The 26,902-nt window shown below is 38.3% G+C and overlaps 1 protein-coding gene across 7 annotated transcripts in view; it reads right to left on the reverse strand.

Annotated features, from left to right (window-relative positions):
• Positions 1-26,902, reverse strand: part of RPS6KC1 (ribosomal protein S6 kinase C1) — an 84,477-nt gene that overhangs the window by 31,519 nt on the left and 26,056 nt on the right. For 5 of the 7 annotated variants that reach the window (XM_062571830.1, XM_062571835.1, XM_062571833.1 and 2 more), the window contains 2 exons: positions 15,819-15,934; positions 8,576-8,668 (listed from right to left, as the gene is read on the reverse strand). In XM_062571830.1, coding sequence (XP_062427814.1) covers positions 8,576-8,668; positions 15,819-15,934 — 209 coding nt within the window. Of the gene's footprint in view, positions 1-4,639; positions 4,700-8,575; positions 8,669-15,818; positions 15,935-26,902 lie in introns of those variants that run through there. The other 2 variants (XM_062571834.1, XM_062571836.1) reach the window with 2 other exon arrangements.

Genomic DNA, 26,902 nt, shown 5'->3' on the forward strand with positions numbered 1-26,902 from the left:
ATACAATTAATGTATTCCTCCCTTTCATTGTTCACACTTGCTTATCAGCACTGTACTAGCATATGGTGTAACAGAACATATTACTGAGTCTTCGCCCTATAGAAAGACATATAGAATGACTACTACTAACAGGAATAAAGCTGACAACTGGTCCCTTTAGGGCTAGCTTCATCTGTTATACTACCAGATTAAAATTAAAGTTGCAACTACAATTTTGTAATGGTAATAACAACACACAATAGTCTTGTGCCTTTCAGATTAACTACCTAGATAGACTAACCAGTCATCCTAAACAGCTTCTTTCTTCTTCCTTCCCAACAAGCATCATACCTTTCTCCTATTTTCAATAATTTTCTCCGACTTTCCCAATGGTTAGATCAGCATGCAGCTCTGAAGAAATCTATAGATCCATTTAATTTAATGTGAAATTCTTTGCTGATTCAATATCTACCTTTCTGTAAGACTGTTTACTTCACAAGGGGTCCAAGCAGCCGAAGAAGAATCATAAAATGAACTTTAGAAACACTCCTCATGATACTCCATTTGGCCCAGGCAGATCAGGTACATTACACAGGCCCTCTAAAACCAAAAGTCATTTCAATGAGAGGCAGCTTGTATGCAAATTACAGAAGATGTGGTTTAACCAGAACCACCCAATTAAATATACAAATGAATAAATTACTAATCAGAAAACTGACATTTCAGGAAGGGATAAGACAAGGAAAGAGACTGCCACAAGTATATTTGTTTGACTTAGTTTCACACATACACAGCAGAATAGGTGAGTAGCTCTTGGATACATTACCAGGCTGCTGCAGAAGTGCACAAGCATAACTCTGCCATTGGCGCAAATACCTACTTATTCTCCTTATCTCATACTTCACAGACATATTCTTTATAGTACCATTGTCCCAACAGGTCATTTCTGTTTGCAATTCTTCACACTTCTCTCTCATTGTAAAAGAGAGGGCAGGCATGTTCTTTGGTAATTTTTTTTGTAAGGTTTCTTTTTAAAACACAAAGTGGCAAACTTCCACCAGGATGACACGAATGAACAAAACAAAATTCCACTGAACGTTCCCTTCTGCTTAATTCTGTTCTCTTCCAAAGCCGCCTATATTAACCAGCCTATTCCTGGCTTGCATAAGCAGGTTGAACCTGTTTCTGTGGTGACTACCATGTAACTTGTAGTATTTAATACCTCATAACGATGAGCTGTCAACTGTAACATTCAGCATCCCATCTCAGAGGGAAGGGAGAAAAACACACAGCAGGACATTCCCAGGCACTAAGCAACTAGACTGTGACACAAAAGGAGACAAGGCAAAATCCTATTTGTAACACTAATGTACAAACAGAGTCAAGGTCTACATACTATGCTGGCACTTGTAACACTGTTGCTTACTCATTTCCCTTCTTTTGTGTGTTGATGACAATCTCCAACCGGCCAAAAATACTGACAGACAAATAGCAGTTGCCATAAATATAATGTACGTAAGTGTCTTCAGCAGCACAGAAATCCCATGGATGTTTTATATAGCACCTGAGCCACATCCCAAAATGCAGGTGAACAAAACAACACTGCATGGGGATGTCTCAGCAAAGTAGAGTATAGCAATAACCCAATGGGGTGGAAAATAAGATTTCCTTCTTTTCTTTTTTTCTAAGTCAAGGGTTAATTCTGATGCTGACAGCAGCTGCTTTAAAAAATTAGCTTCTTAGATTTGATTTATAGTATATTCAGCAGCTTAGTGGAAAATAAATTCAATTCAATTCAGTTAGTAGGTACAATTAATTGGAGAAAAATAAAATAAAACCTGACTAGTAAATAACCACAGTTTAGCTTTAAGAAAACAGTTAATTTTAGGATCCTTTAAATGCATAGAAAATAGCAAATGTTTCAGTATGCTAATTTTTTTTAATTAAAAGATGTTTCTGCAGTAAAAGCTCTTCCATATGCACTACTGATTCTTCATCAAACGTTAAGTTTCCAACTTAACACCAGTATAGCCGGTGGCAGCCTGAAGGTTTACCATCTGCTGCCACCCAAAGTCACGGTGGCCACCTTCAGAACATATGCATCAAAGCCCTGAGATAAGAGAGTGAAGGAATACTGCAAAAGTCAGCATAAGGGGAAACACAAACCCAGAGGCAGGCAACAGGCAAGTCACCAGGAAAAAAGAACATGGTGAACCATTAGTCACCCTACAGAGCACCCAACCAAGGTCATGGAGGACACTACTGGAAGAACTAAGAACTGCTATAAATGCACTGCTCTCTTACAGATGGCTTTAATATAAACACAATCCTCCAATGCTCTGCAGTCATTTGCTTTCCCTAGCCCCTCTTTCTTTTCTGTTTTTCTTTCCCACCCACCATTTAATATTGCTGCTTTTCTAGATTCCGCACTTTCAGGACGTGGCACAGAACACATCTGTGCTGTTTTATTTACTTGAGCAAGGTTTAATACTAATCAAAACAAATATATCAAAACATGTTTGCTTACAAAAATGTAGCTTTAAGTTGACTAACACAGGTTAAAAAATAGCTCAAGCTTAATCAAGTAAAATGGAATAAAATCTCTTACTGCAGAACCAGATACCTGAAGGGTTTTGAAGAGATGCCACAGTTGCAATATTCCTTTAAAACCATCTCAAATTTCTCATTAAATTGCTGCTCTGCACTGAAAACCCATCATATAATAATGTCACCAGTAGGTCATCTGTTGGTCCTTAACTTCTAATCAAATGCACTGTTATTACAGGATAGATTCTCTAACAGAAAAGTCCTATAAACACAAAGAGGCATCAGATGATCATGTATGATTTTTTCCTTGCATTTATGCCACTGTTTTGAAAATCCTCTGTTACGAATAGTGATGTAGAACCAGGAACGAGAGAAGTTGCTCACCTGATCCCAGAAAGGGTACTTGGAACGTCAAGAAAACCTTAGCAGGGGCTTGCACATGGCAGACTGCCAGAGCTTAGGCGACAGTTCTGGTGAGGAGGTAAAAGCACGCATACAGTTCCCTACTCTCCTCAGCTGTGCTGGCTGTCAAGGCTACTAGGATTAAAAGATCTATTTAACGCAGATTTATTCTTGTCAGTTTTCAGATTATACCATCCTGGTTCTCCCTCGTCTCCCTCTGTTGTTATAAAAAGATATTACATTTGGCTAATATGTATGAAAAATGTGATTATTGCTTATCTTTGTACCTGTGCAATATGAATTATCTTCAGTTTGCAATTATTCCTTTTTTCAAACCATTATTCTAAGGAACTTACGGTTTGTGTACTCTGTGACTTGCAGTAATAGGGTACTTAAAAGACAAACCCTGCAGCTTTAAATACTGCAAATACTAAGAAAGCAATATATATTCATATTCCTGGTTTTAAATACTTTTAGTTGGTCTGTAACAGAGAGGAAAGCCTACGTTCTTAGAGTAAACTAAAAAAGAGACAATAAATGACAAGTATTAAGCTAGAAGGTGCATCTGGTAGATTATAACTGAGAACACAATTTACAATATGAAATACTAGTCAGCATCACATACATTTGCCTGTATGCCATATAGAGCATTTGCCTGGCATCGATTATGCACTAAGCAACTCAGTAATATTTAAGAAGACAAACATATCTGATTTTAGTTTAAAAGAAAATATCTCTATAAACAATTTACTTCTGGAAGCCAGATTATATACATATAGTTCAGCCTGTCCCAGAAGATCCAATAATTTTATTTTTATTTCATAGAGAAAAAGGCAAGACCCCTACTATTTTATTCAGTTTTAGGAATGTTTTGTGTGAGATGAAACAAAACATTCACTGAAGTCAAACGAAATTTTAGTGGGGGCAGAAACAAAAAAAGAGAGAGAGACTAAGGGTTAGAGAATCAAAACACTCAAATATACAAGTTGGTATAAATGGACAAATGGAAAGAATAAATGGAAAGAATTTAGGAAGACAAGCAGCAGGTGTTTGAGGTACTTGAGGGGAGAAGGGAAAGAACTCCTCCTATTTGGAAGATAGACTAGTTTTAAAGTCAAGCAAGCTTTGTTTCTTAGGACTTCAAATCTTACTGTATCCTAGAAATAATCCTGTAGGAGTATGAAAAGCAGTGACCCAAGCAATTATTTTTGTTGATGATTCTGTCATTGATTTGATCCTGTAGGATTTAGGAAGTCACTTAGGAAATGAAAGGATTGTCAAAGTAGAAAAGAAGCTCCCAAAAGTTTCATTTTTTCCTATTAACAGCTATTATTATTATTCAATTTCATCTTTTTAAACCATTTTGCCACTACTATTTTCCAGTGTACTATATATGGATCAGGAAAAATGGCTAGTCAGTTTAATTCTGAATAATATGTGCACTGCTAGCTTTTCTTCCTAAACGTCTCAGTGAAACACCAATGAACCGAGTCACGCTGTTTATTACAGCTACCTTTTCTCCACACCTCTTAAATGCACACAGCTGCTCATTCAAATCCTTACAATGATCTAATGCCCAGCAGTGTGGACCCAAAAGCCAGGTGAGAGGAAATATAGCTCCATTAATATTAAATATTCATGTACAACACACACACTTTCAATAGAAAAGCCTATTTCTCCTACCCTCTGATTAAACTCCATTAAAACTTACCATAACCTGTTTGAATTCAGTGACAGGTCTTGCAGATTACACATACTAACTCCACATAGATCCCTTATACTGGTGCTTTTTTGCAGTTTTGCTCCTCAGGTAGACAAGTAGTAATCACATTTTTTAAACAATTAATAATACTGATGTGGGTGTTATTCACAGTTCTCAGGCCAATCCATCATAAGGTATTAACATCAGAGTTACGACGTCTCATGGTAACACAAGAGCCACAGAAAGTAATCTGTAATAAAGATTAAAAAAATTGCTTCCAGTTCTTCATAAAAAAAGTTATTTACTTCTAGAATCCTCTTCAGAAACCCCCCAAACCACTTTAGCAAGGCCCCGACGAGATTATTTTATTTGGTACGGTTTCAGACTGTATAATAAAGCTTAGCAAACAGCACACTGAACAACAAGCTCCGACGCGCCGACATCTGCAGAAGACTCTGCTCACAGTGGCACCAGCACCAACGCAGACAATGTGGCTTGTTGGGGGACCAGGGGAGGGGACAGAAGAGACATAAAAGGCCGTCAGTGGTTACAGAAGCTTAGTTATTACTTAATGCACTCTGCTTTCAAGATGAATGTTTAAATTGAATGAATCTAAATAACAGAGGGTTCTAAAGAATAAGAAATTGGGTTTGAAACAGCATTGTTAAGGTATCCAGCAGCACCGTAACAAAGTGGTTTCTTCAGGGGCCAGTTGTAGCTTCAAAGGAAAGATTTGCCTAGGGCAGAAACTCAGCGTAGTATCTGCAACCCAGATTTTTAATTAGGCAAATTTTGAAAGCAAAAATCTTTGGTATTCCAAAAAGAAGTTTTACACTTTAAGGCCCATGCATGGATAAAATAATTGATCGTTCCTAATTGGTGATAACTGTAGCTAAAATATTTAGATATTAGCCCCTTTTCAACATGGTACCTGTGGTAACATTTACAAGAACTATACTTGCCTATCAGCAACAGCTTAGAGCCCATAGCATTTGTAAGACAACAGACATGTTTTTAATTAGATTAAACCTCTGTTTTCAGAAACCTATTCACAGAAGGACTCTTCCCATAACAAATACACAAAATATCTGTGAACACCGTCTAGTTAACCTTTGGCACAATGAAGCAACCAAACACAGCAGCAGCCAAATTTCAGGAACCTCGTTTCCTCTAGCAAAATATGAGTCCTCTTGGGTCTATTAAAATAGTTGGATTTATACTACAATTTTTTGCCTGAGAGCAGAAGCAGAAGGGTGAGAGGAGAGGCACTGACATGGGCTCTCTTCTATACATTTTCACAAAAATTTTTAGGAATTTTATAATGCTATGATCTCCAATTGTCTCAGATTTATCAGAAAAGGGTCAACACAGCAAGTTGTTCAGGTGACAAGGAAGATGGAAAAGCACACAGAGAGGGAAAGATGGTACCTCTGCATAAACCAAGATAAAATTAAATGTCTAATAATTTTGCCTACCATAAAACAGTTTGAAAAAGCCAGAGTTTCAGGAAGCAACAAGCATTTTATCTGTGAAAAGTAAGCCCATTCAAACTACTTCAAGTGGCTTCAAAAGAACAAAGACTGACATTACACTAAGGGAAGGCACTGAACCCTTCAGCATTTGATGGAGTGAAGGTTAATAGCTGCTTTTCTCAAGTCAGCAGTGTGACAGGCAGGCACCACTCTGGTTCTCCAGCAGCGGTGGGACAACAAGTCTGCAAACCAACCACCACTACCTTACTACCTTCTTAATTAAGTTCATTTAGGCCTATCTTGCACAGAGCTAGGAAGGAGGGCAGTCAAAATGCCAACAGTTCATTTCTATCCACTCCCCCATTTTCTGATGCAAATGAAGAAGCTTCCTTGGGGTTAGAATAGGAGAAGAGTATTTTGGGGCAAAATTCTGTGTGATACAGTATCAGTTACAGACTTGTGCCCAAAAGCACTGTGTCTTCAATGCTGGCCCTGGAAATCAGAATCCATTTCCAAGAACACACTATATCACACACTTGGCTCCAGTCAGGGTCCTTGCTTTAGAAACCTACACGTCTCTCTGGATTTCTCCATGATTTGGGCCTTAGGGTATATGCAAGTGCAGAAGGAGGCAAAAAACAGTGATGGTGAGGAAGGAAGCAAGACTGTTTTAAACCAAAGGGAGACGCATGATCTCTGGCACACAGATATATGCACACCCTTTTGCTTCATATTCACAAGTATTTTGTGTACATATTACAAAACCACATAAAGTATGTGCAGAACATTCTGCCTTATACCGAGATTAGCTTTTTATTTGCTTCACAACATTATGAACACTTAAAAACACGTGATAAAAGAGTGCACTGTCAGTGTAAGATTAAACATATAATAAGGAGTCTGGAAGCAGGTTCACAGAGTACAAAGATGCCTGAAAGAATATTGCTCCTTTTTCATACAGTAATTAAACATTAACTCTGACCCCTAGGATATTGTTTACACATGAGCATACCAGCTGTCTGAACAGGACTATTCTCTCCAAACACTCCTCATATACACATCTCCAACACAAAGACCTTGTATTTCTATCACCACCAGAATCCTGATTCTTCCCAGCTCTGCTTCAAAGCCCTGGATACATCCTGCCAGCATCTGGGACGCTTGCTAGCACTTGCTAGCACAATCCAGGAGATCTGATAACTCCAAGGACTCCAAAAGCTTCATTCTGATCAAGCACCTTCTCCAGTCACTGCTCATTACTTTTATATAAGAGCAGAATACACCAGCATAGGCCTGTCTTTGTTCTGCAGCATCGCATCCTCAGACCATTTCACAAAGTCCTTGCCTACTGCAGCCATCTAGTTAGTGGCTACTAATCCAACAGATAGGTGTTCTTTAAATCCTAGCTCTTTGATAAATATACAGAGGAAACGCTGGCTAAATTCCGTATTTCCAACAGAGGAAAGAAGATAAATGAATATGAAGTCAGAGCTGAGAAATCTTTATGTGCAATAAAAACAACTACAATAGTTAATATACACTGCCTTCTGAGGAGAAGTTATCAACTTATGAACATAACTACAAAAAGAAACAGATAAAGAAAAACAAAAAACAGTCCCACAGCCAGGTGCAGCCTAACAAAAAAAAGAAAGGGAGAAATACAGAGCTAAGAGACCAGCCACAGTTTTTCTGAGGCAAGCTACACAGCAATCGGTTGACCTGACATCAACTATGCTCAAGCCAAGGATAACACGAGGAACTGTCAAAAGACACAAGGGGAATGGCATGGCAAAAAGGAATTGAGTCTTTACAGTGTGTGTAAGACTACCAAGTAGCAGAATAACATATCAAATTAAAAGTATTTGGTAAGGTGATAATTAATCAGCATTATCAAACCAATGCAACAATTCTTCCGGTCTCTTAATTAGGCTTGCAAAAAGTCCGTTTGGTCCTTTACTGTTTACAGACTGATATTACCCTGGGATTTTGGCAGACATTATTTGCATGAGTCAAAAATAAGCTTGCCTTTACTGTAGGATCTCTGTCTTGGCTGCAGATTTCAATCAAGGAGAACAAATAGTCCTCCCTCCCCCATTTCAAGTGATAGTTCAAAATTAAAAATTTTTACCCTTCTACCTTTCAAATATCCACCAGTTTATTCAACTGAAAACATATCAGTTCGTCCTTACCCCAACACCGTAACCATGACTTCATTTTCAAAAAATAGGCCTCATCTTATTGAATGCCACCAAACATGTACCTTATCTTTTAGCTCAAATATATTTTGCATGACCTTACATGAATTGCTTAGATAAAAGCCTTTTTTCTTCTACTTTTGTTATTTTAAAGTGCAGATGCATTTGAGTCATTTTCCCCTTTTGTTTCATATCCTTAAGATCCAGAGCTTCAAAGACAAAATGTCAGCATGCAGTCGATTTATGACTGAACTCTTGAAGAGACACTGAAGAATTACCTTGTCAATCACCCCAAGGACTCTGAAGGCCTTCAGTTCCTCGGCAGGGCTCCTTAGGTTCCAAGAGAGCCTTGAACTTAGTGATCCTGGAGGCTAATGGAAGATATCAAAGATTATACATCAATCAGGGTGGTACTTGAAGGAAGACTGCCTGCTGAAGCAAATGCCAGGCCGAAGAAAACTAAATTTATCATAAATCAGAGAGAGTGAAGATGAAAGGAGAAGTTTTCTGTTTGTCCTTAGTGGAAGAAAAAAGCAACCTGCAAGTAAATAAAATCAAGACAACACTCAAAACAAAAATTTTAAAAAGAAAATACAATTAGTTTATATACTTTCTATGCTTAATGGAACTTGGCAATCAATTGCTGAATTCTCATCCCATCCTAATAATCAATCAAAGCTTTATAGGTATTCTAGAGATAAAATAATTCAAAGATCACTGAAGAGAAAAAAAAACAAATTAGAATCTTTTTAAGTTAGAAGAATATAAAATATAGAATTATAAACAGGGCTGTCTTGTTCTCTGGTGAGCTCTAGAAAATCTTTTTAATAACAAGGTGCACAACACAAATGATTCTCAAAACTGCCTAAGAAAAAGACAGCAATATATTATTAATCTAGAAATTAACACCATAGCAAGAGAAGTTACAAGTGTTGACTACTCAAGTAGTTAACAAGCGTGAATTTTTGTCCATGCTGTAATTTCTCAGGATAAACGCAAAGCTTGCATGTCAGAAGAGGGAACAATATTTCAACTGGAAGTCTTCCAGGATAAAGATTTACCTCTTAAGCATCACATATAACTCTGGCACTTTAATAAACATTTTCAGAAGTTTCCAGTTGCAAACTGAGAGAATTCTTTAGATCCTTCTCCAAAATTTCAACATGCAACTTCTACCAGAGCCACAGATCTGAATCTCTTCCTCGCAAATATGATAACTTAATTTGCAAAGGCATTGAATGCCAAACTCTTTTTAAATACAACCTGGCTGCCCCAAGCCCAATTCTACTGCACAAAGGTAAAGAAAGTGAAGGTGAAACTCCTTGATTCTCAGGTTCCTAAGAGGCAAAAGCTGGTTACCCGATTTGTCAGCATCTTGAGACAATACTCAAATATCGCACAAAGAAAACTTGCTGGTAAACAGTTATGCCTGGGATGAAATGCTTAAGCATCAGGGAAAAACAAGAAATTTTCACTTATGATCAGAAATTCTCAGAAAAAAAAATAGTATCCTAAACTACGTATTTTTTTTTGCTCCCCTTTTCCCTCCAACACCTTTACTGTGCTGTCCTCAATATCCAGAATACCTTCCTGAAACACTCCCCACCCCTGGTCCCACTCCACCTTTTCTTCACACAAATTCTTCCCTAAAATCAGTTTTTATTTTAGCATTGCCAGTAAAGTTCAACAGAAAAGCTCAAAAACACATGTTCAAGAAGCATGCAGAAAAGTGTGCTTTTCTTTTGTGTTCACCTACTGGACCCTATCTTTCAAAGAGTTTATTATTTATCTTCATTTATCTATTTGTGTCTTACACCTTACCATCTGGGTTTTGTCACTAAATGATGCAGAGCAAGAACGCTGTCAGCAGTTAAAAGAGAAGGTATTCATATGAAGGAAAAAAAATGTATATGAAGCTATTGCTCCAAATCTAATTCAGGTTCCACATTCTAGGGAGCTGTTGCAGGGTCAGTGTGGAGCTCTTTTGTTGGATTGTATTTTAACTGTGTGCAATTTATCTGCAATAGCAAAATATTTGCTTTGAAACAGAGAGTAGTGCACAGTTTACTCATGACAAGATTTCAAAAGTATTCAAAGGAATACTTTTAATTAAAGAATTTTTCCAAATCCTCTAGACCACCATAAAAGATTTCCATTTCTATCTACATGCTATTACTTTTAACGACCATTCCTCAATAATTACGCTGTTAAGATTTTCTCTTATTCATAACTTTTCAACTATGAGTTAATTTGATAAATCTCTACAGAAGTTAACAGTTGTCTAATGATGCTATAGAATCAGACTTCTGCACCCATCATGTCTGAAGAGCCAGAAATAAAACAGTACGTATTTTTGAGTCCTTCTCTACAATATTACCAGTGATGGCACAGTCAGTAATACTGTGTACACAGACTGTTTTTTCATATACACATTCTATACAGTCACTTCTTACCTTAAAGCGATTAACAACCACATCCACAGCTCCACAGCTCCCATAGCGTCTCCATTTTTATCAGTTTCAGGTTATTTTATACTCTTTAAAGTACTTTGGTTTCACTGTTGCAAAGTCTAACAGTTGAGCCCAGTGATGGAGAGGCATGACATTCTGTTGTGAAGCAAGCAAATTCTAAATACCCAATTCCCAGAACTATAGCAATTAAGCACTATATGAAGCTGTCTGCTTCTCTGAACAGAGCAAAAACTTAAGCTCAGCATTTAGCCAGTAATAAGAAAAATAACTACATAACAGTTCTCTCTTGTAAAAACTAGAGGAACAGAAAAGCAAATAGGAAGGAGGGTAACCAAAAGTCAAAAGCTTAATTTCCTTTTAGAACTAAGACCTTTACATTCTACAGAAAGCAGCAGACTACCTCTGCCTGCAGAAGGTATTCAGCAACCTGTCCACATTCTCAGTATGCTGCTCCAGTATCCCAGGCATCTTCTGTCCCACTGCGGGGCCCTGTATATTGTGGAAGTAGTCCTAGGTTACACTCTGAGATGCGCAGCTGGAAATTATCTGACTTGGGATCAGTGTCACCAATTCCTGCAGTTCCTTTCCCACCATCTCTTCTTCTCCAGCCTGGGCTAACTTCAAATGGGGAAGGATGATGCTGATTGTGATACTGCTCACTGCAAAGACGCAGCAGCTTGTGGCCACCACTTGCCTTCTGAAAGTTCTATTTTTGCAAGATATGTAGTGAAATACGGCAATAGCTCTTGCCTCAGCTTTAGCATTGGTGCCAGCAGTTACAAGAGCAGAAAGATTTAGACCACCAACAAACCAAGTGGAAGAGCCTCTCCTATTAACATCATCTGGCAAGATGAACCACTATGCCTAACCTGAAGCTGGGATACAACTGGGGTCATGCACATGTGGAACCAGAATCAGGTAGGAATGCAGGAAATGATCTGGGAAGCTTTGAGACTGAATTTCTATTTTATGTTGAATTCATATCTCACAGGACAACAGCAATGTATTTTCTTTAAGCTTTAAGTAATTTTCTCAATGAGAATTTTAGGAAGTATATTTTACAAAAATTACAAGAGGCGAAGATTGTGCTTTTGCTGCTTGGGCATCAGGCTTGCATGTGACTTTTACTACTAACCTGCTTTGAAAATTGAAAATAATTGTCATTTTAAAAGACAACAGCTTTTATAACAGTGCAAAATGAGGTAATTCTGAATTCAAGAAATCAGGCATAAATGCAACCAGAAATAGTTCCAAAGAGTGAAACTGATATGCATTATAAAAATACCAACAAAGTTAAAAGCACCTATAGCCCGTATGTGTATCTGTGCTGGGCCTTGCAGCCAACAGCTGAGTAAGACTGCAGCCTTCCCGTGGTCCATCCTATATCATTCAAAGCTGTTGCAATAAGCTCCCACTTAGGCTTGGAGATAGCTCCCAAGAACTGCTATTCATTAAGGGTCACAAGAGAAAATACAGCTTGAGTAACTGCAAAATGGCCTGCTACCGCTGTTACACAGCTTTCTCAAGGGTTTGCTGTAAAGAAGGCCCTTGAGACTGTCGTGCCATACCAGAGGAGGACAGTGTTTGTTGCAGCTTGTTCTTCCAAAAGGACTGCATCTCTGTTTACAATCTCCAGAAGCTGCCTCCACATCTCCTACTCCTATGCGTCACAACAAAGCTTTTCTTGATGTTTACAAGACCCTGTCAAGTGAGTTCTCAGTTCATGGTCAGGCACAGTTGCGTCAGTTCCCTGTGCTTCTTCTCAGCCTTAAGAAAACCTTGCTCCATCCGGAAGCTCTCTGCCCACAACCTTTTTTATTTTATTTTAACAGTGCCAAGAGTTTTTCAAATACATCCTCTTTTATTTCTTCCTTTATCACTCAGACTTGCCAGCAGTAAGGCAGCTGCTAAGGATGCTATCCTTGAGGGTTACACTGTTAGCTTCTTGCTGAAGGCAAGAAAAGTAACAAAGTATTATTGTTCTTTGTTTGGTTTCCAGGGCATCAAAGAAATCCTGCTTCCCAGTTTGAAAGGCCAGGCCTGTGCCTCCAAAGAAATTGTAAGCAGTTCTCTAGTCTTCCAAACAGCCACGGTCTGGCATTGCTGCCAGTGACAGAACAGTTCACTTCCCTCTGCCATAGTCCCTGACATAACCTGCCTTCCTTTACTGTCACATGGTGTTTAAGTGGCAAACGAGAACACTCTGGCCCTGAGAATCCATTCTTGCTTACTGATCTGGCCTCATCCTCCAAGGTCCAGTCAATCTGAGCACCCTCACTGCTCATTAAATTCCCTGCAATGAACCATGCTCCCCACCACAAAGCCATACTGTGTCTATAATAATACAGGCACTGGCACTGCGAGGTCACAGTATTTGTCCTTTACTTTCTCATAAACCAAATTCAGTTGTATGGCTCCAACTGTGCTGAATTATGAGGTGTAACAACACTTGGCCATATACTTTTGGTAAAAGCTTCATATGCGTACTAATGCAGTGGTTCTTCTCAAAAACCGTACGGAAGGAGAAATGAGAAACCTCTTTACAGATCCAAGTGGCAAAGAAGGCATTTTACAGTTATTTAAACACACACGTACATACATATCCTGGCCAAGCACCAGCATTTGAACAAAAAATTGTACCAGTCAGCATGACCTACAGTAGTAAGGGGTGTTAGTGGTAACAGATCAGCCTTACCCCAACATGACCAAAGTCATGTAAATGGCAGCTTGAAAAACCCCAAGCTAATACAAAGTGAAGGTGCAAAAATGCATACACACTAATCTTGTACCCTACAGATTTAACTTCTTTTGGAGGATCACATAAAATATTTGTATGATTCCACTAGTGAATATCTTCCAAGAATCACACTGTGTAGATGAAAGTTATTTCAGTGTGCTTAGTTTTGTCTACACAGGCTAGTTTAATTCACACAAACCCCAAGATAATCTAACTTGGGGAATAAAGAGGATGAGCAGTAATTAAGGTGTAACAACTTAGGTCTGATCAGCAACCGCTATGCAGACCGAGTCACATTCCTCACTTTCCTGAAGACACTTTCCTTTCCTGAAAGCCAAAGCACAGAGCAGGTCAGTTCTTGATGGTTCCTATCACTAAGCTTACAGTAACTCTGACAGAAAAGCCCCTCTTCTTACTCATTTTCAGGTATCAGCTCAGAGACAATTGGTCCCCATCACAGCCATTATGACCCATCAGAGCCATCTGTCCCCGATGCCAGCAAATTCCAGAACTCTAAGATAAAAGTCAAGTTTCTATGTCACAAAGAGCAGCAAATTAAAAAAAAAGATGAAAGGAATTAAAATACATGAACAAATTTGGTAAAAACAAGCCAGATGGTAGAAACTCTGCTTTTTTTTTTAGACTCATAGAATTGGTAAGGTTGGAAGGGACCTCTGGAGATCATCTAGTCCAGCCCTCAAACGAGTGGCCCATACGGGGATCAAACCCACAACCGTGGTATTATTAGCCCCACGCTCTAACCAACTGAGCTAAATCTAAACATTTGTTATAAGAAGATTAAACCAAGGGCAAGATTTTGCTTGTGCAAGCCGAAATTTACCCTAACTTGTTAATTTTGGGTTTCTATACAGGAGAATGGTCTTTTATTCTCACCATTTTGTGGGTGGGGGTGTCTCATCCTGATTAATCTGCTTTCCCTTCAGTCTGCAAAGAAGGCACTTGCCATATTCAGTACAGCCTAAGAGAAGAAATATCACCTCTCCAATTCACATACAGAAATACAACCTATATCTTCCTCCTTCTCAACCACAACTAGTTTTTAAATGTCTAAAAAAGTAAAAATAGTTTTTTCAGGGTTTTTTCTTGTTCTGTGGTTTCCAAATATACAAAGGTTTTCATTCAATACAGATTATTCCCCATTTTCAGGGATGCTTGACCCACAGAAAGGCTACCTAGTAGGAGTCCATATCAGTCCAAAGTATTGCATTGTTCAAAGCACAACTCATAGCAACAGCAAGAATCCAAGTCTCACAAAATATATCTTATTTGGAATATCCTCAAAAATGTGCTTGTGGGCTATCATCATAGAAAAAGTTACCCTTTAAAACCAGTGATTTTGCTTTTTTAATTTACTTATTAGATAACTGGATTTTATAAGGCTTCGCATTTTATCAACAGAGAACTCTTTAAAGCACTCTTATATCTGCATAAAATAAGGAGCAATAATCTTCAGCCCTTTCTGTTGTTAGCTGGTAAAAATATAGGCAGTCAGAAAGTTGGGAACTTTTATATTTACTACAAGAGAGCAGTCACTGACAATCACAGACAGTTTAGCAAGACTGCAGTAAAAATCCAAAGAAAAGATAATCCCAAAGGAGCTGCATGAGGAAGGGCAATGAGGTAATTTATTGAGGGTACCTTGGAAGAAGCTTTGTTTGTCTTTTGTAGGAGTAAAGATAAGGATGTTGCTGCTTAAGAAGGTGGGGATTGCTTCTGAAACTCCTCAAAAATCAAGAAGGTGCCGATGACTCAAACACAAACAAGAGAGATATGTATGAAGGGATCAGGAAGACCCTTTGCTCGATTAAGCATTTACTTAGTGATAACTTGATCCCTCCCCATCCCCAACCCCAAGCAAGTTTCACTCAGTTCTGATACACCATTATCCACTAGGCTAAAGAAACCAAGAGCTCTTCCGCTCCCTGCAAGACCAAGTAATATTCACACAGGGAAGTCAAAAGAAATGTTACGTTCTAGTGGGAGTTTTTGTTCTAATTCTCAATTCTTTAGCATTACTAAAAATGCTTACAACATCAACTACACAGTAGAAGGAAAGCATGCTAAAAACCCAGACCTAGACTAAATCAAGCACTCTTCATAATACTATGAAATGCTATGAAATGAAACCAACTAGCAACTTAATAGAAGTGTAATATCAAAATACAGTTCAGGACTCCTGTAAGAAAGAATTCTACCTGTTTTTTAAACACCAAGCTTGAACATGGTCTATTAAAAGACAGGACAATTTAATTATATCAAATTCTGGTTCAGGCAAAAAAAATTAACACCTACCATAGAAATGGATGCATCTTCTGGTTTATGGTAGAGACTGGAAATTTTTTCAGCACGCATAAGGTATTCTGCAGTCTTCTTTTTCACTGCTTCTCGACGAGTTGGGCTTGATTCACCTCAATAGAGAAAAAAAACATTTTTTTAATACAAAGAGAGCTACTGAGTAATCAAAGCATGTGACTGCTTTGATTTCACCTTTTTGATATACTTTGGATTATTCATGTTTATCATAACCAAACCTACAAATATGCATCCTATAAAGTCATAGAACTTTGAAATACATAAGATACATAAACGCTATATGAAAAACAGAATTTAAATCCTGTTATAGATTACAGTAAATACAAATACTTACCTCATTTTCCACAATCTGGTATACGTTCCTGTGGTAACAAAAGCAAGAACTGAAACAAACCACTGATGCAGATTTTGCATCCAAAAATAAAAATAAATTACGGAAGCCATAGCAAGGAACTTACAAAGAAATAATGAAGAAACTTGTTCTTTCACATATTTCTAACATGAACTTCCCTACCAATAAAGGAAAGTCAGAAGTACTATAAATAGCTAGAAGGCAACATCAGAGAGACCAAGACCTCTCCCTCACAGCTTTCTGATGCTGACTGCTCCTTTCCTGCCTAGCCTAGGGTGACATACTAAGAGAAGAAGTGCCCACACCAACAACTTCACTTCCCAGATGGCTTACCATCCTCTATGTTACACTTAATCTATCCAAACATTTGCAAGAGATGAAAATACTGTATTACAGTGCAAATTCTACATTTACTCAAAATCTTAGAACTTATGTTCAGGCACTCACATTGTGAGCAGCATATGGTTAAAACAGCCCTTCATTCTCCATTTGTGATGAAAAAAACCCCAATCAATGGTAAGACAAAGACAAAAAGATTGCGAGCCACAGTTGTTACCATAAAGAATTCAAAACACTGTCCTGAACATTACTGACAGACAACTATCCTAGAATTCAGAGCAACAGCAGAGTCTTCATACGGTACTCGCAGCCCCTTCCAATCTTAAGCAGCAGAGACTTGCAGAGATGCACCCTGGGCTATGATGGGTTTCTGAACCAAGAGGTGTAACCCAGCACCTCTCACAAACCTATGCTCACACAAGTAGTTACATCTCTGTGACTGTAAGGATATCCAACAGCTATTCAACATAAAAGACAAGGCAAGGAACAGGAGAGGTAATAAATTAAACACACAGACACACAAACCCTAACACACAGCAGATAAGAAGGACAGTAACAAAGACATTGATCCTAAGACATTGATCAATGGGCCAATTACAGGAACCACTGTCTGTAACCTTGAAGTTCAACCAGAAACTTTGGAACTGATAAGACTAAAACAGAATTATTGTGGGTTATCAGAATGAGTCTAAGGAAAGAGAAAACTTCTTGTGGGATGTCTGAGTGGGACTGAGGGGCTGTGTAAAACTTACTGTGGGATGCTTTCAGTATTGTAGGAACATATTAAGATATTTAGCGGAAAGGTCAAAGATGGGGAAAGAGAAAAGTCAAAGTGGCTCAGGTGAAACAAACACAGGAAAAGGAGGGGTGGGAATTAAATGGCCCAATTTTGCATAAGCAGGCTGCTGGTCTGTACATGTGTCTGGCTGAGCCCTGCACCTGACCACCACAGTATGTCTCATCTCCCTACTAAACTCTATTCCTCATTATTTTCTATATGAGCATGCTCTTTATTTTCTGTATTATATACTCCTATCCTTCAAGCCAAGCTAGCAGGCAAGCAAGACAAAATATCCAAGAGCTGGATACTGGAGAGAGAAGGAATCTGAGGACCAATTACCAGGGAAACCTGAGCAGGGGGTCTTTCCCTAAGCAGCAGCGCATAGTAAGAGGATGGGGGCTGTTCACGCTGTCCACGTTTATATAGTTGCCTGTAAATGCACTATCCTGTCCATGTTGCTTTGTTCGTGGTCAGCAACATGCATGCCTGTGTGTGTGCACGCACATCTCAGGAATTTGGTGGGATGCAGAAAAGGCATAACGGGCAACCCCTGATCCTCTAGTTAACCTCTAGCTAAACAGCGACTGTGCTATTAAAGCAAAGGAGGAGCAGCAAGTTGTCCAGCTGTTCAATTTTCCCAAAACACTTTTAAGACGGGAAAATGTATGCCTGAATGAGCAAGGTGGGCCCCAATGTTGCTTCTTCTGGCATAGTTTTTCATTATTCCATACCATAAAAAAAGTAAGTACCAGGTCTCTCAAGAAAGTTTAGGGAACAGGAGAGAAAGCTCCTCTGTTGCAGATTCTCAGCAAGACTGTTTCTGACACGTGAAGGAATGAATCATTGCCCTTGCATTAAGCAATCCTTAGACTCAGAGAGCAGGCACCCTAGGAAACACAGCACGATCCAGGCAGAGGCTCTTTCTCATACCATGTTTTCATGGTCTAGTCCTAGTCATTTTGACCCTGTTAAAATAAGTCCCTTCCCAATAATGACTACAAACTACCTAAAGGCACAGGATTGCCACACAGAGACTCCATTGAGGATAAATGGAAGAGACAGAAGAGATCTTCCAAGTTCTGCGATCTATTGCAAATCTTATTATCCATCTTGCAGGAGAGGGGAAAAGTGATTTTTACCTCCTTAGATAGGGATATAAAGCATTGGTAAATATTTTGGACTGTCTAGCTTCTTCCCAAACCAAGTACAGTCAGAAATTCAGTACATATTCAGCTTACAATATTATGGGTATGTTCCAATTTCTTAGAGTGAAAGAAATTACTAACAGAAAAGAGACCTTTCTGCCAGCTCCAGCATCTCTTTTATCAACCCCCATTTGGTAGGATTCTGGTGAAATTCCCTTAGATGAGACTGCCAGTATTATTCCCATCCAGGAAAAGATGAGACTTAACTGTTTGAACTTGAGTTTGGCTTTACCTGAGGAGAACAGATACATACCTTTTAATAAAATGTGTTGCAGTTTCTTAAAATATGACTAACTGTTGCTTTCATCTTTACATTTGATCTTACTGCAACATAAAACTTTCTTGTACCAGTCCACGGGTGATAGTCCACATTCTCTTAAAACACACAAATTGGTAGTTGCTCTGGGAAAATAAATCATCTGCACAGCAACATTAAACTCTTCAGTTATCATTTTCTTCAAGCAAACTGGTAGAAAGCTGCTAGATTAGTGTTTAAGGCTATCATAAAAGTCAAGCTTACTGCTTAACTACTAGTTATGTGATTTAATGTGGATGTTTACTGCCTTTTTTTCATTGCTTCAGTAATTTTTGAGTAATTAACACAAACAAGATAGGTTGTCCCTTTAGAGCTGTCTTTGTTCTATTTTCACAAGACATTAATTTCAGTTTTCCTTCTACTTTACCTTCCTGTGTATTCTGTTAAAAAGCATTTACAAACCGTTCACTCATTAAAATCTTCAGCCATAAAAGAGGATGTGGATTCACACAGACACACACACACACAAAGAATTACTCAAGTTTTTGCATCATTCATGAACAAGATCATTATCAGTTCAAGTTCTAAATATAGTAACACAAGGCACATGTTTGTGTGAGAACAGTAGAACTGGATTTATGGAAGTATGGAAATAAGTTTGGTTTTATTATTGTTTGTATTAGGTTAGCCAAGGAAATACAAAAAGATGCATTTTAATATGACTTCTTATTTAAGCAGACAATAATATCTCATAGAAACTTATAAAGAAATACAGGCTATTAATTCCAAAAAGAATTTAAACTAAGATATGTTACTTAACAATCCTTAAACACAGGGTGATGAGTAATAATAAACAGCCTATTAAACTAAAAATAATCTTCAGTATTTACACTAAATTTCAGGTCATAAAACTCTTCACTTAAAATCAAATAAATCATTAAGGCACAGTTTTAAGACACAGAATATTTAACAGATATTAAAGCTCTGAGGCAGACAATGTGTATAGAAAATGCAGTATCACATTTGCATGTTTTATGATAATGTTTTTAAAGTTACCCAAGACAGGTACTTTTAAAAGAATGAACAAATTTATTTCTAATAAACATCATTTTACCAACATTGTGCGAGCATACTGACTTCTTACTTCCATTTTGAGGTCAGTCTACAATAACCTAAAGAGGTATCTCTCTTTAATTACAATTTATAACTTGAAAGGCATTTTTCTTTAAGCAGCAGCAAACAGGAAATGTTGAAACTGTGTCAAAGCCTTTGATGAATCTTTACAACTGCTCATAAAAGCTCATCCTGCTTAAAATAATATTGATTTTTCATTTATTTTCCTAGATACTAGATGATTTATGTTTCATCTGATCAGGATCAAAGCTTTCCCCCTCCTGATCATGGGGATTAAATCAGTAATGTCATTTTACATGTTTAAAAACTATGCTGCTAAAGCAAGATGCAAGAGCATGGTAATGCTGATGATAGAGACCTTAGAATAAAAACCCCTCAAGATTCCTCGTCTCTCTCCCTCTCTCTGTGCATTTGCTGCAGAGCAGCTGTGCCTCACACAGATTCACATGAATGAAAATATTAAGGCGAGAAACCACCCACTTAGTTTATTTTCCATATGACTTTCCTGTAATTATTTTGTAAACTGTTCACACAACAATATATAAAAACATCTGCAAAAACAGGTAATTAATGTGTCAAGCCAAACTAATGCATTTTTTATGGTGTCCATGCTTCGTCAACTGTAATTATAACTCTTTTTAAGCAAATGATGATGTGCTTGTTGCAATGTGCAAGTGGTTATTTTAGATGCGCTGTTTACTACTACTGCAAACAGAATATAAAAACTCTACATCTACTTTGTTACACATATAAGCCCTCATCTACACAAGCACAAGCAGGCTGCTCTCTCATTTTCCAAAAGCTTTGCCTTTTTGAAAGGAATAAAAATATCTTAAAATGAAAATTGGCTTTGGAAAGGCTGACCAGGCCACCCACTGACCAAAGTAATAGTAGCCAAGACATTAGGACAGCAGCCAATGGTTTAAAATTTGTTCTTTAATTTTTATTTCTAAGGACAGTTCAGCTACAAAAAAGACATCCCTTACCAAATTCAAATGAGCTTGTGCGTTTGACAGAAGCAAGCTGCAAATACTAGAATAATTGTGCCACTGAGTTCATCTTTGACTTGCCTGCTTGCTTTCCCAATAGACCATTGATTCAAATGAAAAGTATAGAGAAGTATTTCCTCAGTATGCATATAACAGTATCACCTGGAAAAGTAGCAATATTAAGAAGAGTTTTCTATTCACATATCCTGGCACTTCAGAATAGTACACATCTTAAAAAATTAACTAACTCAATAGTGAAGTGTTATGCAACAGTTCAGTTATCTGTTTATTCAGGTACCAGATCCTCTATAATTGTATCATATAGGAAATACTAATGCTGAGATGTTAATAGCAAAAAGCTAACGAAAGGTGACTACATGTAACACAAACAACAAAAGCCAAGAAATAAGAACCACAGAGAAATCTGTTCTTGTTTCGATATAATCTACAGCAATAACAAAAACATGTCTCGGATGCGTGGAGGACATGCCCTTAAACTCGCTCTGTTAAGAGTTTAGTGACAAGTTAACACTCCTCTGCTGATCTAGGGTGGAATGAAATTGCGTGGACTTACTGGATGGCAATAAACAAACATAGCTCTAGCCATCATTTGTCATTAACATATACAGTATCATATGTTCAGTAAATCACAGTGTGTGTGTGTGTATATGTGTGTGTGTGTATATATATATATATATATATATATATTTAGTATTATAGCAGCTACTCCTTCCTTGTGTCTGACCGCCTCCAGAGCACCCACACACACAGACACAGTGCACTACAGGCTCTCTCAGCGAGGGTCAATCTGCCATGAGAACCTCAGTATTCCCCATCTATCCAGCTTCACCAGGACATAGATACTTCTACAGAAGAGGCAAGACTAAGTTAGCACTACCTCTCTCAATCCTCCGTAACCTCCTTATTCCCAATCTTCCTGCTTTTCTCTTAGACTTACTAAAAATATATGTGGGCTGCCTTTGTTTAAGAACATATCAGAAGAGATGTGCTTCAGGAAGGAATGTCCTCTGGCAGAGCAGGCTACAAGGAACTTGCTGGAGACTGCCTGTTGTGCTAACCCCAAACTCCATGTACTTAACAATTTAAACAGTAAAACTTTCTCTAAATACGGAAATCTTCAATGAAACATTTATAATTGCCAAATCTAATAGCTATAATACCATTTTTTATTTTTAAAAGTTTCTTTATCTTCTTCACAGTCTTCCTGCACATATCACCCAGCTGGATTGCTGAATTTTTCAAAGAATTGCTCTCTATAAAAATGCAAGGGAGTAAGCCTTAAAAGATTTATTTCTTCTCACAATGAAAAGAGGTTTAGCAGCACCTTCCTTATTAGTGGGTAGCCCAGCTGTTATTTTTGCCTAATTGGTTCAAGAGGACCTCTGTTCTTCTTAGGGCAAACACTTCTTACATCATGTGAAGCAGACTCCTTTGTCCACATTAGCCAAACAAAAGCTCAGGCACACTGTAAGTGACAATGCGACTCAATCCTGCACAAATTTGTGACCACTTTGGACACAGTTTTATAACCTCACCATTTATTTCAGAAAAGGAAAGAGCTGCTGATTTAAGAATGAGCCCCCACAAACTTTTGCAGAAGAGCGGGTAAGCTTTTATTTTCAAACAATTACAAAAGTGAAACATGGCAGATGCTGGGGTAGATGGACACTTCAGGATCCAGGAAAGAGATACTGTAGCTTTCAGGAGCAGGTGGCCACTTGAATTGTGAAATAAGCCCACTAGCTGGTCATCTCTAGTATGCTATATGTTATATTAATAATGATTTACATTGGGGTGGTAGTCAAACTATAGTGTTAAAACGAGATCATAAATGTTAAGACACAAAAGATTAACCTCACTGTGGTAAAATACTTTGACTCTTCCAAAATTAAAAGGCGGGGGGGACAGGAAAAGATCACATCAGAAATGATTAAGATGCATCACATCCATCAGAACTATCCTTTCTTGCCTTTTGAAGGCTCAGAACAGTACCACAGTCTAGCAGCCAAGAAAAGCAACTTAAAAATGAAATTGCATATGCTGAAGAATAAACACGTGACAGTGAGTGGACACCTAGGAATCTTCCTTCTAAACTTCCAGTATGTTTATAGCTATTATGTCTATGTTTTTATGTGCATGCCTTCTTCATTGTAGGTTGCTTTAGACACATGCAGATCTTCAATTCTTGTGAAGTTAACAGTTAGGTGGACCTTAAGTTTGGAAGTTAAGTGGCGTAAGCGTCTCTCTAAATATCTCTCTAAAAAAAAAATAAAAAAATAAAAAAAAAATAAAAAAAAAGCTGGTACATGTACAAAAGTTAAGATTATATAGGAGAATGATCTGGGTGAAATGTGCTCAAGTGACCAATATGCAGGATTCAGTAAGACTCAAGATCATAAAAAAATAAAACTTTCCAGAAATGTTAATCAACAAACATCTGTTTATAGAGAAACTCTTCTGTGAAAGACCTAAGGTGGTAATTTTTCAACTGTATGCATGACTATCTGGAAAAATATAAAAGGGATGGTCAGACAGCCACATCCCACACTTCAGAGAGGAAAAGCTTAATTTCCCATCCATTTGCTAAAACTGCAAGGCATTTCAGCAAAGTAGGATTTCGCATTGGGGAAACATCCCCAGACACATTCCTGTAAAAGTATGTAAAAATAAAGGGAAAAAAATCCGTGACTTTGATAGCTGCAAGGCAGAAGGAGAAGTAACAGCATCCTAGCATGGATAAGAAAACAAAATGGTGACAGCAGCAACATGTTCTCCAAAACAAGCACCACAGCAGTAGGAGGAGAGTACTCTTGACAGTTCAAGCAAAGAAATAGTTACACAGGCCACGAGCACAGAGGAAGAGATGGACAAACTTCTCCACGTTCTTCCTCCTTAACTAACAGAACTAGTCTGACTGAGAATTAGCAACCACAAACACTACTTCTTTCAGAGCAGAGGAAATCCAGGCAACACCTACCCCTGGAGTTAGAAGTTACGATGTTTGAAGAATAAGGTCTTATAGAAATAAACAACAACAGAAATGAAAAAAAACAACAACCATGAGATTGTCCTGACAGTCTGGTAGTACGCACATCCATGTATTAATAGAATTCATATGTTCTTTTATATGTATCTTTATAGAGTACTGTGGGAAATAGTATCTTTCCACTACTAAGGAGAGGAAAGGGGTCACTAACAGCCTGAATCTCTAAAACTGAAGAGCCAACAGCAGGCCCTGTAGAGATCAAATCTATACTGGTCTTTCCACACAGCTCTTAAGTCAGACATGCTATTTTAAAATATGGGATGGCAAAAAGGGCAGGAGAATGGGAAAAGGAAGAAATCAAATTAGTAAAAACTGCTTTTAAAAAAGAAACGCATACACCCCAGTTAGCATGTAACATCATGTCCTTAAACGTATCTATGCAACTTCTCTGTTTCAGCTAATTCACCTACCCTACCTGAGTCATTTAATTCTACAGCCAGAGATTTCAATTTTTTCACCTGTGGACAGAAACTGCACTATCAACTAGATCAGTCTGTTCTGTCCGCACCATATGTTGAAAGAAGTGTAGCAACCCTACTAGGTCTTCTGATGGGAGGTAGAAACCCTACATAGCAACAGTCACAAGGAGATTAATGCACTTAGCTGTAGCTGAGTGCTGGCTAACAACAGCTGAGATAAAAGGCCGTGCGGGCAGGAAGAGAGTCTGTCAAAGAGGCTGCAGAGCACCTTGCACAAGCTCCTTAGCAGCAACTTGGCAAAAAGCTGCTATAAGGACAGACTCAAATATCAAGGTCAGATAAACCAAACCGATGCAACTAGCTGTTCCCCCATGATATGGGGGGCAGAATAGATTTTTTTTTAGCCCATCTTGTCATATATTTATTTATTCTTTAATAGTCACATGCTAAGTAACTGCATTCAGAGTCATCTCTGCATCACGCCCTACACATTGGCTTACAGTCACTGCTACAAGTTACCTGTACGTGTATTGTAAGGCTCCAAGCTGGGCAGATGATACCAACACCCAGCTCTTTATCAGCCTCTTTGTGCAGAGAAGTCTTGAAGTTTAAACAAAACTTAGCCTTGAGTATTTCTATACATACCTGAATCTGGCTGTATTCATAATTAACAGACTCCACTTCTACTAACAGAGGCCATATTTTGCTGCTTCACCATACTGAGGCATATAAACCCAGTAATTTTGCATATGGAATGGCTTTACTCAGCCAACAATCCATCCAACATTTATTCCATGTGATGGATCCTATGGCACATGTCAGCTCTGAGTTCTCTACAGCCTGCAATGAGCTTGGAAGCCAATGCACATCTGTAATAAGCCGTTCACAGCCCACATTAACACGGGTTTCAGCACCACTGGGAGTGCAGTGTGATTACACGACTTTATATAAAGAAAACTGCAATATTTTCAACATCCTTTGTTAATTCCATTGCTAGTCAATAGATCAGCCCTCCCACAAACATCTAACCTAGTGCAAGAGAAGCTACGATGTCACAGTTGTACAAGGCCTGTAAGATGGGTAGCACTGTGTACAGGAAGCCCAGTCCAAATGGTCCTACAGCATCCTCACAGTCACAAACCAGGATACAGAGACAGTTTCAGCTCCTCAGAAGGAAACAGGACAGGGAATCTTTGTCAAGTGGTTCCAGACTCCCTGGAAGTGCAAAGTTACAACAACAGATAAGGTGACAGTGATGATGCATCATATGAGTATAAAGGTCTGAGACTGGGTAAGGAAAATGACAATTCCGTCAGTCACCCTGCCCAGCAAGAAACATTAACCCCTCCCTGGGAGGCCCAGTGCAACTCTACGGGTTCCCTACAGGCATCAGCTTACATCCCAATGTATGTTGATATATCATCACCTCTATGTCTCCCTGGCCAATGGAAACTGTTCTTAAGCTCACCAGCTCAAATCTTGAACACCTAATATTAGCACAAAGTTCCTCATTTTAATTTGGCTGATAGCCAACCAGTGTACCTTGACCCCCCTCAGAAATCAGCTCTACCGTTTCCTCAAAAGTATTGCTTTAATCAGGCATAACTGTTGGGTAGTCCAAACAGATTCGCAGAAAAAAATATTCAATTGAGTAAGAGATTGTTACCCTCAATGATAAAGACTATTCAGAGGACCTAATTTAACAAGTGAAAGGAATATAAAATAGCTATTGTGTTGTGGCAGAAATAAGCTTCATAAGCACCATTCAACAAATAGGCAAAGGTGCTTTTCACTCTGGAAGCCCGAAACATACTCATGAAACAGCTATGGCTCCTCTTCTGATTTTGATAAAGCATTGTCTTTTTGGCACTCTGTCAAGCATGCTCCTTTTTGCATCCCTGGCTCCATCACAGGTTCAAATCATAGCCCATCATAATCCCAGTAATTAGATACAAGTTGGTTTGCTTTTCAGTATGTCCAGAAATATCATCAAGTTGTCCAAAGTATTCCCAGTATTTCATTGTACATCCATTTCTGGGTTAAAAGTCAAAGTAATTTCATTGAGATTTCAGTAATTTCTGTAATTTCTGTTCCAGCTCTGTTTACTGGATAAACACTAAAATAACATAAAGCAGCGTGAAATTGACATTTGCAGTCTGCTTTCAAAGACACCAATAGCTTATCTAGAAGTCATAGATACCTAATGCAGAACACAAATGGGAACACCTGGAAAACATAGCTTTTGGCTGCTAAGTTGACTTAAGGGGCAGCACATCCTTCATGCAACGAAGTGCCTGTTGCCTAGCTAAACCAACCCCTTAAAGAGTCAATATTCATTGTACCCAACCGCAGCTGCTACATATATGAAAACAAACACTTCAAATCTACAAGAGAGTAAATGGATCATCTCCATCCATGGATGTTAATGTGTAACATGGAGCTTCATATGTAATGGACTAGCAATTAATGTAAATTTGCTTTCTTAGTCCTATGGATCAGACCCTGTACTTTTCTACACTAA

The sequence above is a fragment of the Rhea pennata genome, chromosome 3 (genome assembly GCF_028389875.1).
Source record: "Rhea pennata isolate bPtePen1 chromosome 3, bPtePen1.pri, whole genome shotgun sequence".
Taxonomy (NCBI): Eukaryota; Metazoa; Chordata; class Aves; order Rheiformes; family Rheidae; genus Rhea; species Rhea pennata.